Source organism: Mustela putorius, unplaced genomic scaffold (assembly GCF_011764305.1).
Source record: "Mustela putorius furo isolate JIRA1106 unplaced genomic scaffold, ASM1176430v1.1 tig00000242_pilon_pilon_pilon, whole genome shotgun sequence".
Lineage (NCBI taxonomy): Eukaryota > Metazoa > Chordata > Mammalia > Carnivora > Mustelidae > Mustela > Mustela putorius.
Genome location: NW_025421325.1, coordinates 19,192,923 through 19,211,881, shown reverse-complemented (window position 1 = coordinate 19,211,881; position 18,959 = coordinate 19,192,923). Strand labels below are relative to the sequence as shown.

Genomic DNA, 18,959 nt, shown 5'->3' with positions numbered 1-18,959 from the left:
AGTTTAGATTTTAATCCATAGCCACCTTACCTCCTATGGGTGTGACTCTGGGCTAGTCATTTGGGTAACTGGAGGCTGTTTTCCAGCTATTAAAATGGAGATACTAGTCCCCATGCCTTTGTGGACTGTTGTAAGATTAACTGGAATGATGTTTGGGATGGTGTCTAATATATAATAGCATTTAACACTAAATCTCCCTTTTGCCTTTCTGAAAGTAGCAGAGAATTGGGAAGAAACACCACAAAGGTCTCTCTTAACCTGAAACTATGTGCCATAATTTCCATATATTAAATCTGTTTTACCTTACCCATAGAAGAAGCTCTAAAAATTCATTTACTCTTACACTACATGTAATTCAAACATGCTTTGTAGTTTGACTTCCCAGCCTATGTCAAAGTGGAAGTAAAAGGAGCCAAAGTTGTTAACTGACTGAACTACAAAAAAACCAGAAGTTAAAAAAACAAAAGTATGCAGTAGGCCTGGGGTGGCTCCTTAGTAGACTCATGGATAGACAGAAATTCTTAGCATAAGGCTACATTAAGGCCAAGTCATCAAGAAAAGGTTAACTAGTGTGCTCTTAAGAAAGCAGTCCAGTGGTCAGTGATTTTCTTTTTCTTAATTTCTTCCCTGTTTACTAAAGAATCAAGGTATCTCTGTAATATATCATTGGTTTTATAAAGATTTGCATAATCAAATGTAAAATACAATTTTTGGAGGGGAGGGCATTTGAAAGGGTAAATTTCAGTTATCTCAAAAATTAATTCAATTCCCCTATTTGACCAAAATTTATTGAGTGCTCACTATGTGTTCAGCACGTGGCTAAGCTCTGGACTTATTTGGTATGCTAACTACCCCAAAATTCTGGGTCAAAAAAATTTTATTCAAAGCACAGTCCAAATTTATGTGAGCCTTTCATTGAGTCTTCAAGATAGCTTTATTACCATTGTAACTGTTTTTAATTTTAGAATCTTCTGGGTTTCACAATGTACCCCTTCCACAGAAGTCAGAATGATAAAATTGTTCAAACAGCAAATGTAAAGTTGAAATCACTTGATAGCCTGCAAATCTTATATATCTACTTGAAATTTCAATTGTAATAAACCCTTTTGATTCAGTCTCACTTGTCAGCTTTGTACAGTAAGTGTAATTTACTTAGCTAATTTCACTAGTAGATTATGTTCTTTCAGGGCACGGAGAAATAGAATCATAAATATATCATTGCTGCCTTCTTTTGTATCTCATTTCATAGGCTCACACGCTTAAACAGAGAAAATATACTTGAAGACACAAATTAATTGTACTTGTTTCCTAAAAACTTTTCATTTTTAAATGCCAACATTTATTAGTTACCAAATCTACTGAATGACAGAATTTAAGTACCCGTAGGTTGGTACTATGCAAACATAATTATGACAGCAATAATAATAAAAATATCAGTTATAATTTACTTAGTATTTACTACCTATCAGGCATCATGTTGAGAGTTTCAAATGGATTCCCGCTTTTAATCCACCCACCCACTTTTCAGAGAAGGCATGTTATTATTTCCATCATACAATGGTGGAAGCTGAGGTTTAAGGAGGTTATCCTGCTCACATTCATGTTAAAGAACAAAAATTCAACCATGTAAATGCAAAGATCTAACTGGTTTTATTAAATGATTCATGAATTGGGAAGCAGCTCATCTAGCAAGTAGAAGGGAGGTCCAAGGGGTTCTATAGAATGGAAGGTTTTTATAGGAAAGAAGATGTGCAAGGAAATTACTAGCAAAAGAAAAGGAAGAGTTGTACGAGGCATCGCCACTTTGCCTTAGGTGCAAGGGCAGGGGTTCTTATTAGGTAGATTACCACATCTTCCTTTGGGGGATGGAGAAGTCCATATGACAAATCATGTCATTGGTGTTGCTCAGAAAATTTTTGATTATCTGGTTAAGACTACATTTCTGCAGGAGGTTGAAACTGCAATGAGATATTAAGCCCTGGTTTGGTGACTAAGTGATGCCATTTGGGGCCTGTGGTTTCCTTTTTACCATTCGCATTATTATTATCATGGAACTGGGATCCAGACTTAGACAGTCCTAATCTACACTTAATCCATCTTTCTAAAATATTATTAATTCAAATTCTGTAAAGAAATAGAATGGCACTATATTTGGAAGTATCCTTACCTGCTGGCTCTAAGTTTTACTACCATAGGAACAAAGGGGCTTAAATCATAAAATGAAATAAAGTTACAGTTATGTGACTTGTTTCCAAAAGAGGATTTTGTAACTACTTCTCCCCCTTTCTCCTTATCACTCTCCCGAATGGCTAGGGTAAAAATTCTCTATGAGTACTTTTTGTTGTCTTCATAGGATTTACCTTAACATAAATACTCATGAAAAGCTGTATTCTAAAATATGGAATCCTTGTTTGTCCTGCCACCCCCAATTAACTAGGTGCTATAGCATTAAATACCATATGCCTCAAAATAATACTGAAAATTTCAAAGACACCTTTCTTCCACAGAACTTCAGTGCAAATATTACCTAGTTTGTTCTCAACATTCCAAAGAAAATAATGGTATTCTTAGGTTTTACCTAAGAGAGGAGTAGACAGAATCAGAAAAATTAGTATGAAAATCTGGTGAGGTCAAGGAGAGAATTCAGAGTTTAAAACTTTCTTCTATTTTTAACTTCAAAATATCTCTTTTACTTGATCAGTAACAACTGTAACCATGTAGTTTGCTTTGTCTGGTTTCAAATATACTTTCACTAGAAGATCATTGTAATTCAAATCCACTCAGTGGTGCTTCACTTTTGTAATTTGTTAAGATTAAGTAGTGTACCTTACACCTGTTTTAATGATATCACACATTGATAACATTTTCACTCATTTAAAGCCATGTTTACTGATAAAGCTTTAGCACCAAAAAAATTCCAAAAGGCAGTCTTCACACATTCAAATAACTTGCAAAAGTAATTGATACAGCTTAAACCCTGACTAGCTCTGAATTTTAGAAATTAAGGTCACATAATTTTAAAATCACATACTTAAAAAAAGTTGGTAGAGCACATTCCAGTGATGAAGAAAATATTCAAGGTCACCAATGCCAATTCAATCTTTGCTCCGATGTTCAAGACACAATAGGCTGACTTTTAAATGGACTTTGGAGTTTTCTTAAGAGAACGATGGAAACTTTATTACTAAAAACGGTAAAGTTGTCATTGACAAGAAAATCAGGGGGTCAACAGAGGAGGGAGGTGTCCAAATACAAGTGAGCATCAGTAAGTTGTATGTGGGATTCTAAACTGACTTATGTAATTTCTCAAGACCCCCAAATAAGAAAAGAGTAAGAGAGAATTTTTAAAGGAAAAAAAAAAAAACAAAAAAAACCCCCAAACAACCAAAGAGGTGAGACACAGCCATTTTGATGGGGGGTGGGGGGGAGTGCCTAACTACTCAATGAGGTCATCCTATCTCCCGGAAGTGACACGTAATCACCTGCTTTGCACTAGCTCCGCCCCTTCCCTCAGAGGTCCCGCCCCTCCGCCAGCAGCCGGGAGGGTGTTAGGGGGCGTTTCTCCAGGAGGAAAGCTGTGAGCTGCGACGCTGAGGAAGGGGACCCCAAAACGTCTGGCACTGTCCCCTCCAGGGATCACTTTGGACCGCATCACTCGGCCCAGCGGGATTCAGAAACGCCGAGGGGTCAACCTGATGGGTTTCGGGGTCAACGGAAGAGGGGAAGGGGAGCCCTGGCGGGGAGAACCCCCCGGTCCCCCGCCCAGCAGCTGAGGCACAGGAGGGCGGCCATCTTGGCCGGGAGGGTAGGGCTGGGGAGCTGCGGGCGCCGTGCGATTGGGGGGCTCGCCCGGAAGTGACGCCAACTACCCGGAAGCGGAGGGGGTTCCCTGGCCCACTCCCCCCTCGTTCGTTTGCTCCCCCGCTTCCTCCCCGCCCCCCTTCCTCTCCATTCGTTTCCCCCCCTCCCCGTTCCCTGCCTTCTTCCCCCCCCCCACCCGTCCCTCCCCCCCCAACCTCCGGAGCTGGGAAGAGAGTCAAGATGGCGGCGAAATCCGATGGCGGTGGCGTGGGGGTGGGCTTCGCCCAGCTGCACAACCTGGACGAGGCGGTGGGCAGCGGCGGCGAGGAGGACGGGGAGCCCGGGGGAGGCGGCTGCGGCGGCGGCGGAGACGGCAGCGAGCCCGGCGAGAGCAGCTCTCTGCACATCTGCCACTGCTGCAACACCTCCTCGTGCTACTGGGGCTGCCGCTCCGCCTGCCTGCGCTCCCTCCTGGGCAAGAAGCCGCGCCGCAGCGCCGCCGCCGCCGACGGGGGGGACCAGCCGCTGCAGCCGCCCGCGGCCGCCGGCGCAGACCACCACCCCCCGACGCCTGCCACTCGGCCACAACCGCCGCCGCCGCAGGTGGAGCGGCCGTGGCTCGACTGCCTGTGGATCGTGCTGGCGCTGCTGGTCTTCTTCGGGGACGTGGGCACCGACCTGTGGCTGGCCCTCGACTACTACCGCAAGGGGGACTACGGCTTCTTCGGGCTGACCCTCTTCTTCGTGTTGGTGCCGTCGCTGCTAGTGCAGAGCCTGAGCTTCCGCTGGTTCGTGCAGGACTACACGGGCGGCGGGCTGGGCGCCGTGGAGGGGCTTAGCAGCCGGGGCCCCCCCATGATGGGGGCCGGCTACGGCCACGGCACCGCCCGCGGCGGCCCGGGCGCGGGGGGCTCGGCTACGCCGGGGGCGCAGCGCCTGTGCCGCCTCTCCGTGTGGATCTGGCAGTCGGTCATCCACCTGCTGCAGATGGGGCAGGTGTGGAGGTAAGAGCACTGCGGGGGTGGGGGCGGGGGCCTGGGCTGCCGGCTCTGCTGAGGGCCCCGCGGGAGAGGCCAGAGACCTCCGAGTGCGTTCCGCCCTCGAGGTGCCTCGCAGTTGGGCCCCTCGGACGGGTCTGGCCCACGGTCTTGAAGGAGGGGTTTGCCGCGCACTTTCCCTGGCGTCTCAAAAAGACCATCGTTTGATCTGGATCCCTGGCCACGCCTTTTGGCCCTGGGAGGCCCCAGTCCCGCTGTTTGTCGGCTTCCCTGGTTCGCACTTGCCCGAGACCCTGCCTCAGCCTTCCCTTTACTCACATCTCTGTAGACCTTTGTATTCCCGTTGTCCCTTTCCCCTGAATCCCAAGGTAACCAGCCGTTTTAGCGCTATTTATCTGCACCCCAGCTCGTCTTCGGGGCGGGGGGGAACCTTCCTTCTTCCAGCCGGTTTTGCACTCGGTTTTGTCCCCCGGTGAGACATCTTCCCCTCTTCCCCCGTCTTCTCTCCGCAGTGGCCTGTGTGGGGCCCTGCCTCTCCTTTTAGCACTCCTTTATTCCACGCCTCCAACCCCCTTCCTGCAATCCCATCCCCTGCAAATGACTACAAGCCGCTTCTTTGCTTGAGGGAAAAGGGACTTTTTTTTTTTTTTTTTTTTGTGTGTGTGTGTGTGTGTGTGTGTGTGGATTAGACGTGCCCTTTTCTTGGTAACAGGTAAAATTGTGTAGTATATGGTGGATGTAAGCGTTTGTTTTAAACTCTCACCTCCAGAAAGTCAATCCGCCACCTGGACACCTATTCTGGAGGAACATTGTTTTAGGTAGCCAGGTCAGTGCATAGGTGATTTATGTTTACGCGAGCCCCAAGCTTGGCCCTGCAGCCCTTTTCTCTTTTGTAAATTTCCCCTGGTAAGTCCCTCAAAAACCACTTGCAAATGTTCTTTTGGCAACTAGCCTTAACTGGCTAAACTAGGGAGATGATCCCGTTAAAATCTTGGTACATCTGTGCCCTCCAACTTAAACCGGCTTGAGTGTATTCTGGAAACTGAGTTTGTAAGTAAACATTTGCAAGAGAAAAAAAATCTTTACTGAAGATAAATAGCACAGAGCTCTTCAGGTACATTGCCTCTGTGAGAAAACATTTTGCCTAGACTGCCCAGAGTTCTGCACCTACCAGGAGATTTTAGGTGCTATGCATTTCAGTTAACTGAGATGTGCTTAGGTTAACTGAAGTAAAAGTTCATTGTGTTTTAAATTGTTTGTCCAGATCTCTTTTCACAGTTTTAAATAAAAATGTTTCAGAATGCATGGGATTGAATTAAGTCAGATCCTGAGAGTGAATGCAAGAAGTTTGTCCTATAGAATTTGTATGCAAATTCTGGATGAGGGTCGAATGAGTGGTTCTTGATTTTCCTGGTGCTCCCAGGTTTGTTTATTGGTCTTCCTGGACTGATCTGAGCAGACTTTTTTTTTTCCCTTGCCCCCTAGCTGTATTTGTCTGCAAATAATTGGTTTCCTGCCAAGTTTATAAGAAGGGGCTAGGGAGATAAAATAGGGAAAAAATGATTTATTAACTTTTGGCAGTTGTGAGGGTAGCTTGGTGTTAAGTAAAATTTTGAAACTGTTTTGAATTTGAAATCTATATCTAAAAACATCCCTGAACTCCCAAATCCGTATTGAATAAAAGGTAGTGTGTTTGATACTGGGGGTACTTTTTTTGATTTCTTGCAGATGGGTAAGATGCAAAAGAATGAAGGGGAAAGGAACAAGAAGAATGGGGGAAGAGGAAGGTTTTGAAAGACTAGTAAAATTTAACAGCATATATTTAGTAACTAGGTTTCTTCCATACAATCCAAAATCTTGTATCTCTCCCTATCTTTGACTCCTAAGTGTAGGCAGTCAGAATCTTCTTGTCAGGTTAAATTTCCTGAGAGAATTGTTTCTAATGTAATCCATCCTAGATATTTATTAGTAATAAGCTTTTTGGACATAATGAAATGGAATTCGGTTTCACAAATTTTTTAGGCAGAGCAGTTTTTCCCCACTGACCTCAATCTTAATTGTATTTGGGCAAAGTAAGAAGTCTAGATGTTGGAACAAACTGAGAAGTACATTTTAAGCATAAATTTAGGTTTTATAGTTGTTTAAAATTGGGTAGTGCATTTATTTCCCAGATCTTCATTGACCTTTCAAGATTTGTAGTGGTATACAAATATATTTTTAAGAGATGCCTGTGATTTTAGTATGTTTAAATTGTTTTTCAAGATTAAAATATGTCTAACTATTTCATAAAGTTTTGAAAGTATGGAAAGGTATGTGAATTCAGTTAAGTTATTCTTAAATAGCTATACTTCAGAAGAAATACTTGCTGAAGAAGGATTTTATTTATTTCAGATTTTTTTAGAAAGCTGGATTTGCTTGAAATATTCCAGGAGCAGGGTCCAGTCTGTCTTTACTACCTGCTAGGCATGGGGCTACCTGCAGATCATTCATATGAAATGCTTTAGAGAAAGGTTCTTATCTTTGTTTTTGTTTTTTAATCTCTTGGCAAACCGTTATTTATCAATGTGTATAACCATATGTCCTCTCAGTTTTTACTACAAATTTTTTTGGATTACAGTTGTTCCCATAACTATATTTGCTACTTAAATTTTGATATTTCATATGGTCACGTGATAGGTTAAGGCCTAGGAATTATATCGCTGATTTGGGCCACATTTCTAAAGAAAAGACGTTGGGAAAGTTGTATTTGGTTAAAACTAATTCCATTAAACCACAAATACCTGTCTCTTCACATTCCTTTTTTTTTTTTTAAAGTAAAGTTACCTGACTTTTTTGCTTGGACAAGTCTCAGTGCATATTAAGAGAATTTAGTTTTCCTTGATAGTTCTCTGTGTGGCGCCTTTCCTGTCGAGATGGAGCATATTTGATAGCTGTTTATTGAATGAGTTTACAGAATATAAGACAATATTTTTGGCTAGGCTGGAATTGGAGCATGGAAGAGTAGTTGTAGGATGATTTGGTTTCATGAACCTCCTTTTGTAGAATATTAGTTTATTATTAAGGTCTATTTAATTCATGCTTTGCCCTTACTAATTACTTAGCATGTAGCTTACAGTGTAGCTTTATTTTTCAGGTGCTTTTTCCAGGGATAGAAGGTATATGAGTCACTCATAACAGGAATATGAGTCACACCAAGCTCCGGTTTAGTGAAAGTTTTGTTATTAGAAAGTGTGATCATTTTTTTGGAGGGTTAGACCTTAGAAACAATTTGATTCCGTTTGCATATTTGCATTGTTGTGAGTTTGTTTATTCAGTGTATTGGCCTTTCTTTGCTTCTGTGCTAACTTCAGAGGGTGGCCAGTGTGTGTTGGCAGTTCTTTGTAGTCACGAAGCAACAGCTCTTTGACTGAAATTTCATCTCATGTCATGATACCCCAGCCAGATCATCAATCTCTCTATTTATTTTTATGGGTGTACTTAAGCCCTTCTATTTCACAAAGTGAAAGAGGAATTTATATAAAATCTTAAATAGTATTAGCTTTCTTAAAGTGAACGTCAGTCATCCTTTCTTTTGGAATATAGTGTGGGGTGGAGAGTTGCCTTCAAGGGAGAAGAAAGAATAAGGCATTTCACATGTCATAATTGCCCCATCAAATCTACAAATAGTGAAAAGCTTTGTTTTCCCCAATTTTTTGTTTTCTTCAAGATTTATTTGTTTATTTGTTGGGGGGGACAGGAAGGGAGGGTGTATAGGGTGGGGTAGAGGGTGAGGGAGAGAAAAACTTTAGTAAACTCCTCACTGAGCATGGACCCCTACACAGGGCCTGATCTCATAATCCTGAGATCATGACTTGAGCCAAAACCAGGAGTTAAATGGTTAAATGACTGCGCCATCCAGGCACCCCCTCCCCCATTTTTTCTGTTTTAAGACTGGAGTAATGTCAGGACAGAACTCAGTGAATCAGCAGCAGGTGTTTCTTGGCTGGTGAAGATGCTTTGTCTTTATTCCTTCTTCACTCCCCCCGCCCTCCTTCCCCCCACAATGTATAGGGATATTACACATATTAAGGGCCTTTGTTCTTGTTGAATCTTTTAGAATAGTGGTCCTTAACTCTGGCTGAGGATAGAATCTACTATAGCTTTAAAAGAGAAAAAGAATATACTGAAGGTCCCAGGGTGGGATCCATGCAAGCTTATTTCTAAAAGCTTGATTATATGGACAGCCAGGCTTGAGAAACACTTTGGAGTTGCTTCAGCTTATTCCAATTAGAAATTGTTGGATTTGTATTCTTAATAAATATGATGGAACAATTGGGAATGGAATGATGTGGTACTGTTAAGTTTAGTTCCTGGACACACTAACAATATAGACTTATTTTAGAAATGTGAGTGTCTTGAAAAAGTATTTGGAGCTGTTGCAAGTGTATATACTTATGGTACTCTTTTCTTCTTTGAGCTGAGTATGATCTTGTTCTAAAAGGATTCCTAAATTGAAAGCAGTCTTCAGTAAATGTAGCCCACTTCATTGCCTTGTGTGTGATCCAAGTGGTACTTTTATGATTATGTTACATGTAAAAGGTACATTAATTTTAATTTTGAAATGATTCTCAAGTAGGCTTGAGGTAAACATAACTGGGCTTACAAGAGGTGTTGGACTAAGTGATCTGTAATATTCCTCTAGCTCTAAGATTTTGTGATTTAGGAATGGCAGTGTTACCTTACAAATAAGGAAATTTCATTCGTATGGGGACAGAGTACCAGTCACAGTCAAATGAAGATTATATACATGCTTTTGTGTGTTGTGTAGGTGACTTTATATATTTGCTTATTACTAAATGGCATCTCAATATTTTAAAAATAATTTTTTTTATCTGTAAGTTCAATGGAATTTTGTTTCAGAAGAAACTCAGTGGGGTTTTTTTGAGGGTAAACTTAAGAAAAATTGATCTGAGAAAAGTAAATATTTTTGTGTAATCAAAAAAGTCTTGTTGGAAAATGTTGAGATTTACCAGAAAAATCAGAAAATTTACGTGCTATAAAGTGTCAATAATTAGAACAGTGTGTGGCTGGCAGAGGAATTAGGTAGATAGGTAATAAAGCAGAATAAAGAGTGAAGTAAATAAATAGGTTTGCAGGAATTATGCAGGTAGATAATAAAGCATTTCTAATCCATGAATGGAAAAGGGGTTATTTAACAAATGACAGTAGGGTAAATGACTGCCCACATGGAGGGAGGAATTGATCTCTACCTTATGTAAACAAAAATTCTGGAAAGATTAAAGGTGGAAACAGAAGATACTAAACCTAAAGGAAAATGTAGGATAATAATTTTGCAGGGGGGCAAGATGCTTTGATTCCATCAAAGAAAAAGGACAGGTACAACAGCATAAAGTTGTTCCCATCACCTGAAAAATCATAGAGATACATGGTGAGGGAAAGAGTTATATATTTAGATAAAGAACCACTTCCTAAAGGAGAGTGATTATGAAGAGAACCATCTCTGAAGAGTATTTGTCATTTTTGAGAGATTAGAAACAGTAAAAGTTGACATTTATGGTGAATTTTCAAGGGGAGGTGATGGAAAAAAAAATGGCATGCTTTGAGTACCATTGCAACTGGTGATGAAGGATAGGATTTCCAGAATGATCCAGAAACAAAGCATCAGACTCTGTATGACAGAAGTCTAGCATTCTGGAAATCTAGAAGGCACATGTCAGAAGTCACAAGCATTTTTGTCTTGTAACATTATTTCCTTTGATTTTGCAAACTTTATCCAAAGTTATACTTATGTAAGTGATAAATTCTGGACTCTTGCAAACTGTGTCTTACATGTTGCCATTTTCACCCTGATCTGGTTGCTTTACAGTGTTCTCTCTGCAAACAAGTTTATGGCTGACACTTTAATTTACTCCCCATGATGTTCTGTTTACCTGTTTTCTTCTAGTTAAAAGCCTGGATTTCTTACTTGTCTCAGAAAGTTAAAATTGGAAAAAAAAGTCATGAAGATATAGCCTCATATTAAACGAAAGGTTCAGTGACTTTTGACATTTGATTGAAGACAACCTGCTATTTATTGTTACTGGAGTTTTTGTTTGTTTCTTTTGTTTTGTTTTTAAAGGACAAGACATATATACCATCATAGAAGGGGAACACTGGAGTTAAGAAATCATGGTTTATCATTCTACAAGTTACAAAAAAAAAAAAGTCTCTGGCCTTAATTTTCTTGTATTTATTAAATGAGGAGTTAAAGGTAGTGATCCTTAATGTCTCTTCAATTTTGAAAAGTTTATTATGCTATAGATATTAGCACTCTGAAGTTTTAAAGAAAAAATTTCTTTGCTCTGGTTAGAACAAATAATATATTTAAAAATGTATAGGTTTCCCAGGAACTGCTTTGAAATCTTACCATATGTTATTTTGATGTACTAAATACATTCTCATTATTTTCAATCACTTTGTAACCTGTAGAGGCATCTTATGTCTTTATGTAGTTAATGTTAAAATTTATCGAAGTTTAGACTTTCTGAGAAATGTGTTAATGCTGTTTACTAGCTGATTTTATGATTTACAATTTCAGCTAAAATTAGTCTTTTTAAAGTGCTCATTTTTTGTAATCTTCTGTTTTAAATTTTTTACTGTTAGAGTAAGCTAAAGCAATGCATATAAGTTATATATTTTGGAGGTGTTCTGAATTGCTTACTAAGATTAATTTCTTTATTGGGGAGGAACATCAAAATTGCCTACTGTAAATTATTATTTGATGTGTATGTATTCTCTAACTTTGAGAATTTAGTGTTTGTAAATTTTTTTATTTTTTTTTTACCTGATAGCCTCTATGTGAGTTGTGAGCTCTTCTAGGAAATAATTCTAAGTGAATTTTGTTTTTGTTTTTCTTAGATTAAGCTGTAGGTACTTCTTTGATTCCAGGTGTATTTCTGGGTTTTGCTTGGAGGACTCACTTAGTATTGTTACAATGACATTGATACATTTCTACATAAGATTCAACTTCATATTTTTCTGTATATCTGATGTGGGTAGATCTTGGTATATTACATTATTTTAACACATCTTAAAACAAACCACTATATTCTAAGGTAACTTTGCTAACAAAGTTTCTTATATATCACTTTAATTTTGAAATAGCAGGGTTTTTTTTTTTCTTTTTTAGATTTTATTTATTTATTTGACAGAGAACACAAGTAGGCAGAGAGGCAGACAGAGAGAGGTGGGGGGGAGCAGGCTCCTCACTGAGCAGAGAGCCCGATGGGGGGCTCTATCCCAGGACCCTGGGATCATGACCCGAGCTAAAGGCAGAGGCTTTAACCCACTGAGCCACCCAGGTGCCCCTGAAATAGCAGTTTTTAAAGTAAATTTTTTATCAAAGAATAATAGACATACAGTGTTTCATTAATTTCAGGTGGACAGCAGAGTAATTTGATATTTCTGCTGTACATTACATTTCTGAGTCACATGTATTTATCACTGGAAGACTGTGCTCTTGATCCCCTTCGTCTGTATTGTCTTTCTCTGTTTTCTGTGTCTGAGCCTTTTTCTGTTTTGTGTTTTAGATTCCACATATAGAAGTGAAATCATTGACTTTCTTAGCATAATACCTTGTAGATTCATCCTTGTTGTCACAGATGGTAAGAGTTCATTTTCTATAGCTGGGTAATGTACCACATCTTGTCTATATATTCATCTATTGATGGATACTTAGGTTGCTTCCATGTCTGGGCTATTGTAAATAATACTTTTATGAACATAAGGATGCATATATCTTTTCATAGTGTTTTCGTTTTCTTTGGATGCATACCTAGAACAGGGATTGCTGGATTGTATAGTAATTCTGTTTTTAGTTTTTTGAGGAACCTCCACACTCTTTTCCATAGTGGCTGCACCAATATGCATTCCTACCAACTATGCATGGAGGTTCCCTTTTTTCCACAGCCTTGCCAATACTTGTTTTTTCTTGTCTTTTTGATAGTAACCATTCTAACAGGCGTGAGGTGGTATCTCATTGTGGTTTTAATTTGCATTTCCCTGATGAGTAGTGAAATTTATCATTTTTTTCATGTGCTTTTTGGCCATCTGTGTGTCTTTGGAAGAATGGCTATTTGGGTCCCCTGTCCATTTTTTAATTGGAATGTTTATCTTTTTTGATATTGAGTTGTAGGATTTCTTTGTATATTTTAGATGTTAACCCCTTATTGGATATATTGTTTGTGACTATCTTCTCCCATTGCCTTTTCATTTTGTTGGTGGCTTTCATTGCTATGTAAAAGCCTTTTAGTTTGATGTAGTCCTGTTTGTACAAAAGCTTTTTAGTTTGTTGTAATCAAAACTTCTGAGTGCAATATTTTGGTCTTCCTTTTTTTAACTGAGGATGCTATTTCTGTTTTATTTCGGTTATCCGTTTATAGAGCATGGACTATATGCTCATTATCCATTTCTAGGAAGAACTTTGAATATTCAGTTCACAGAAAGACAAGGAAGTTTTCTTTACAGCACTCTTGGAAGGAAAGTAGAGTTGGTTATTATTATTTACATTGGGGAGATGCTCTCAAGGAATCATAGGTACATGAAATAGAAACTTTCTCTTTTAACCATTATGCTTCTTTTCAGTCCATCTTAAATACATTGGACACATGAAGAAAGATGGCAGAGGTGAGGAAGATAACCAAATCCATGGCTTGGGAAACCTGCCAGTAAAATAGAGCTGGCAGGGAGTTAAGAACCAAAGTCCTTCTGGGCAGCAGACACACCCATTTTTCTTCAACTGTGTTTCTTAGAGTGGTCAGAAAACATCTTGTATTTTAGGATAGGCCCAGGGCTAGTTGAAATGCAGATTTGTGCGCTTACTACACTACATACTTAAGGAATTAGAGTCTTAGGGTGTTGGGCCAGGGAATGCGTATTTTTTCTTGTCTACCTTATGGAAACTTTTAAGCATACAGAGAAGTAGAAAGGATAGTGTTTTGAACACTTGTTACCATCTATCTGGTTTCAGTAATTAACATAGGTATATTTGTCAGCGTGTATTTGTGTGTGTAACATATTATGAGGTTGCACCTCTCTATACTTCAAATACTAAATATTTAGAATAATTTTACATAGCTGTAATACCATTGTCCCATCTAAAAAGATTAATAATAATTCAATAATTACTCCATAATTTTATAGAATCATGCAATAGCTACTTCATATTATTTGCGCATTTGCCCCCAACAATTTCTCTTATAGGTTTTCTCCCCTCCAAATAGGGATTTAGTAAAAATTCAGATATTGCTTTTGTTTCCATAACTCTAGAACAATTCTCTTAATTTTGCTTTTTTCCCTCGTGACATTGAGTTTTGCAGAGTCTAGGCCAGTTCTCGTATGTTCTGTATTTTGGATTGCTTAATTGTTTTTTCCAAGAGTAGTCTGACATGTTTTCTGGATAAACTTGAAGATGCATCTAGGTGCTTGGTTTTATTCAGTTTATGTATTTTCACCCAAAATACTGCTTCCTGCTTCTTATTTGCATCATATATTCAATGATGGTACATGATTTGTTGCATTTTTAGTGGTGCGAAGTTTTATCTCCTGATTAAGATCCTGACGGCCAGATTTTTCTGTATAAAGGTATATTTTCCCTTTTGCAATCAGTAATTCATGGGGTGGTGTCAAGTGTTCTGTTTCCTAGCAACCTTTTACTTACTGGCATTAGCCATTGAGAATCCCTGTTGGTGTGAGGTGGGATTTGTATTTTAAATAAGCTCCCTAACAGTTCTTACTGTCTTTATTTTTAATTATTTGTTTATTTTTAAAAAGATTTTATTTATTTATTTGAGAGAGAAAGACAGTGAGAACATGAGAACATGAGGGGAAGGGCAGAGGGAGAAGCAGATTCCCCTGTGGAGCTGCAAGCCTGACTTCCCTGGGCTCCATCCCAGGACTCTGAGATCCTGACCTGGGCTGAAATTAGACACTTAATCCGTTGAGCCACCCAGGCAACCTTCTTACCTTCTTTAAAGTTTGAGAGCCATTGCTCTTGTGGAATCAGTACCTGGGAGTAAAAAAACAAAAATCTGTCCTGAGGAAGTTAGTATATGACTATCAGCCCTGATGGGTTTTCAGTGGGGTGTCAGTAGACAGAGTTTAAGTGCTGTTAGTTTTGGAGTAACAAAATTAAATGTGTCTCTGTGTTTCTCATATGTAATAGCAATCAACTGAGGTAAAGACTAACAGAGATCTGTATAAACTATTAGTATGTATGACTAAAATTAAAGGAAGGTGGAGGAGGGGTAGAGAAATTTCTAAGGAGGAAAGGAAACTGTATTGAATATCATGTTTTTACAAATACTGTCTCATTTAAATTTTCATGAGCTTGTTTTACAGATGAAGAAATAGGTTTAGAAAGGTTAAGTAATCTGAATTACTAGTAACTAACTGGAGAAAGTTTTGAAGGCAGAGCTCAAATGATGCTGATGGCAAAAATATGTGCAGTTTTCTTCATGAGATTTTTCTTGTAATGATCAGAAGTCTCTTCTAATTAATTAGTTTGCTTTACTTTTGGACTTTGCTTTACTTTGGACTTGGCTTTTTCCAAGTGGAGGAATGATATTCTTGAACCACTGGGGCCTCTTGATGTAAAGCTAAGGTCTTCTGAGACTGCTGATTTCTAGTGTAATGTATTAAACTCTGCGGTGAGTGAGGTAGGCAGTTAGTTGATTGTAACTGCTAATGTGATTCAAGCAGCTGAATAGTGCCATTAGGTGTATATCCTTAGGAAATTATTTTCTGAACTTCACCCCAATGTCTTTCTCAAAGCAGATGCATCTTCCATCCCTGTGATTTCCACATTACAGAAAGGACTGTGTAAGGTTGGCCACACCTTGTTGGCCCCTCTTTATCCTTGAAGGTCCCACCTAATGCTGGACCCATATGTTGGTTCATTGGCAGCTCATTGGTCACCAAGAGCAGCAGCTTTTAAAATATCTGAGGTTATCAAGCATTTGTTTCCAAACTTTGGCTGTGCATTGGAATCACTGGGAGTTGGATATTTGAGTACCATCATTACATATTATGATCCAGTAGGTCTTGGAGGGCCTTAGAATCTCTGTAGTTAAAGAGCCTGTGTGTTCACAAAGTTCCTCCAGCAGTTCACAGAGATGAGAACCACAGTTGTGTAGGCTGTTGTTGTTGTTTTAAGATTTTAGTTACTTATTTGACAGAGAGATCACAAGTAGACAGAGAGGCAGGCAGAGAGAGAGGGGGAAGCAGGCTCCCTGCCAAGCATAGAGCCTAATGTGGGGCTTGATTCCAGGACCCTGAGATCACGACCCAAGCTGAAGGCAGAGACCCAACCCACTGAGCCATCCAGGCGCCCCAATAGGCTGTTTTTAAACCAGTATTTGCCGTGGTAGTTTGCAAGTGGAAGGAGTTTCTGTTAGAATCACTTGGGAGATTTGTTATACACTTAAATAGTGGGCATACTGGATCTAGAGGGGTGGAATGTATAAAGGAACACACCAGTATTTAAACAGTCTCTGATTGGACCTTACTCTTAGTTGGAATGGGTTGGTGAAAGTGTGTATCAATCAAATTGTAGCTAGATTTGCCACATATTGTGGCATACGGATTGCCATATACTAAAGATTTAGAATATTGTAAATACATTTAACATTAAAACTGTATGACATATACTTGAATATTCCTTTGATTCAAAAGCTTCTTTGGAAGTTTGAAGTACTTCAGAATCTTTATTAACATGAATTACCACTGCTGGTGTTCCAGAAGTGACAGTTTAGAATGGTGGTGGGGAGATTGATATTCTCTCCAGAGTGAATTTCATGTCTTGAATTTTCAGAAATGTTCTATTTGTTGAAATCAGTGCCAAGGATGGGATTCCTAAAAAGAAACTGGCGAACAAAAGGGGATAAATGATCTAAAAGGTATTAAGTGGGTGTCATTAGAGACAGGACTGAAGGAAGCAGAGAAGAAAAATTACCTAACTACATTTTGCTTGATAGATTTGTGGGTAGAGGGTAGATAACTAGAGGAGAGGATAGGAAGAGGTCCTACAGTGTTTTACAATGTTGGTAGGATATCAGTACAGTGAATCAGCAAGGACACCTAAAATCTGCACATACCCAGATGTGCAGATCCATGTAGGGGTACTGTGGGCTCCATCTAGGAGTGTACTGTGGCGGGGTGAGAAAACTTAGGCTCCTTGTAACTGGGAAGCTTGGGGTCAGAAATCCCAGGGGAGGCAATGGCTGGCAGAGATGGGACATGGAGTATAATGGGCACGCACAGTGTAGATGGGACTGGATCCTCTGATTTGGGATCAAAATGAGCAAAACTCTCAAATCTTTCATTTTGCTTTGTTATAAGGAATGCAGCTTGGAGTGGTCAACTAAATAGCAGTTCTAAAGAGCCATGTCTATGGAGGATGCTGCCATTTTTCCACCTTTAAGGCAGTTTTCATCAAAGCTGACTCTGAAGAAAAAGATTATGCCTTCTAAAAAGGAAATTATATTTGCAAAATTTAAGCACTTTCAAATGGTTTTGCTTAGACCTAGTAGGTGATGGTGTACGTTTGGGTTGAAAGAAAGGAGAAACTACCTAAAGGATTTATTACTCTTTTTGCAGATTAAACAAAAGTTGTTAAAACGAAGCTGAAGTTAAAAGCAATTACGTGGTAAATTTGGGAGAGTTAGTATATGTTTGTAGCATTGGTGGACTGTATTTATGGTTTTCACTATTTGATAGGGCCCACAGAAATTTTAGGTGGTTTTTTAGATGTAGAAGTCTGGGATTAAATGAAATGGTGTTTGTCAGGCGTGTTAAAGGATTTTGGATGGGGGCACCGTGAAGTTGGATTGTGTCATTTTGCCTGTTTGCTTGGCATGTGCAGTTCAGTATATCAATTAGTGGTATGTTCATATCTAATGTAACGTGATACATACATTCCTAAAAAACCTCTCATTCTGTAAAAATTTATGCACTAAAACTATCAGCTGTGGAAAAAAAATAGTATTAAGGCTAGACTACTTAAGACTATGAAACTTTGTAACCAGAGCACTAACAAAAGCACCAGCACAGTAGTATGGGTGACATTTGTACTCCATACCGAGATGATTCTTAGCATTTTATCCTGGGACATGTTTATCTTTTATATGTAGATTCTTGTGGCTACTGGCTTCTACTGGAGGCCGGTTTCACCATAATTAAAACTCTCATGTAAGGTGTAAGCTTCTCGTGTGTTCACATCACAAGATAGTGATAAGCATGATGGGTACTGAAGCCACTAAAGCAACCACCACTCTTTGTACCAAAGAAGGTAAGACTTTGGTAAGAGTCTCACCAGTTTTCTTAAAGTCTTCATTTTGTTTTTCCTTCCATGTTTTTCTCATGATTTGTGAAAAATCTTGCCCTTGATAGCTTCAAAACATTAACCTGCTGGGAAGAATCAACTCATGAACCAACACTACTTTACCTTTACACTATTGTCATTCCCATTTTACCAGTCAAATGTGATGGAATCCGTGTTACAGAAGCATGCATTTTGCCGTCACTTACATATTTTTGAATCTGTGATGCTATCAAGATGCAGCTCTTGAAAATACGAAGGTTCTACTGTTTTTGGAAATTTCTAGTTTTGGAGATACCAGTGTTTCAAGGTTAAATGATTTCTATTACCCTTCTCATGATTTTTTGGCCCTTACATATAATAAAGAAGAGAAGAGGGTCTATTTTAATCCATTTGAAAATTTCTGTTTCTGGAATAGGCATTGGATAGAATGTGGTAATGTCTTCATGCTGCATCATTTGAACTACACATGTGGAGCAGGAATGCTTTTACATTTTGGTTCATTTGAGATGTGGTTATAGTGAGCTCTTAAATTAAAATTCATCTGAGCATACAGTAAACAGAAAAAGAAGCAACAGTAGCCAGTTGTCAAGGAAAAGACTGATGGCTAGAATAAACAGACGGCTTTCAGCAATATAAACATTCTGTTTTCATAGAGTTTTTTTTTTTTTTTTAAGGATGATTGGGAGAATTTCTAAATTAAGTAGAAGTTAGTTAAATGTGAAAGGCAGCAAATATACAACATTTATGTTAATGACTGTTACAGCTTGTTTCCTCAGTAACTGTAGTAACAAAAATTTCAGTGG

At 39.2% G+C, this 18,959-nt stretch overlaps 1 protein-coding gene across 1 annotated transcript in view; it reads left to right on the top strand.

The window, feature by feature from the left end:
- The first annotated feature begins 3,481 nt into the window (after positions 1–3,481).
- XKR6 (XK related 6) overlaps positions 3,482–18,959 on the top strand; it is a 298,759-nt gene continuing 283,281 nt past the window's right edge. The window contains exon 1 of the mRNA XM_004766109.3: positions 3,482–4,805. Coding sequence (XP_004766166.2) covers positions 4,042–4,805 — 764 coding nt within the window. The 5' untranslated portion in view covers positions 3,482–4,041. The remainder of the gene's footprint in view (positions 4,806–18,959) is intronic.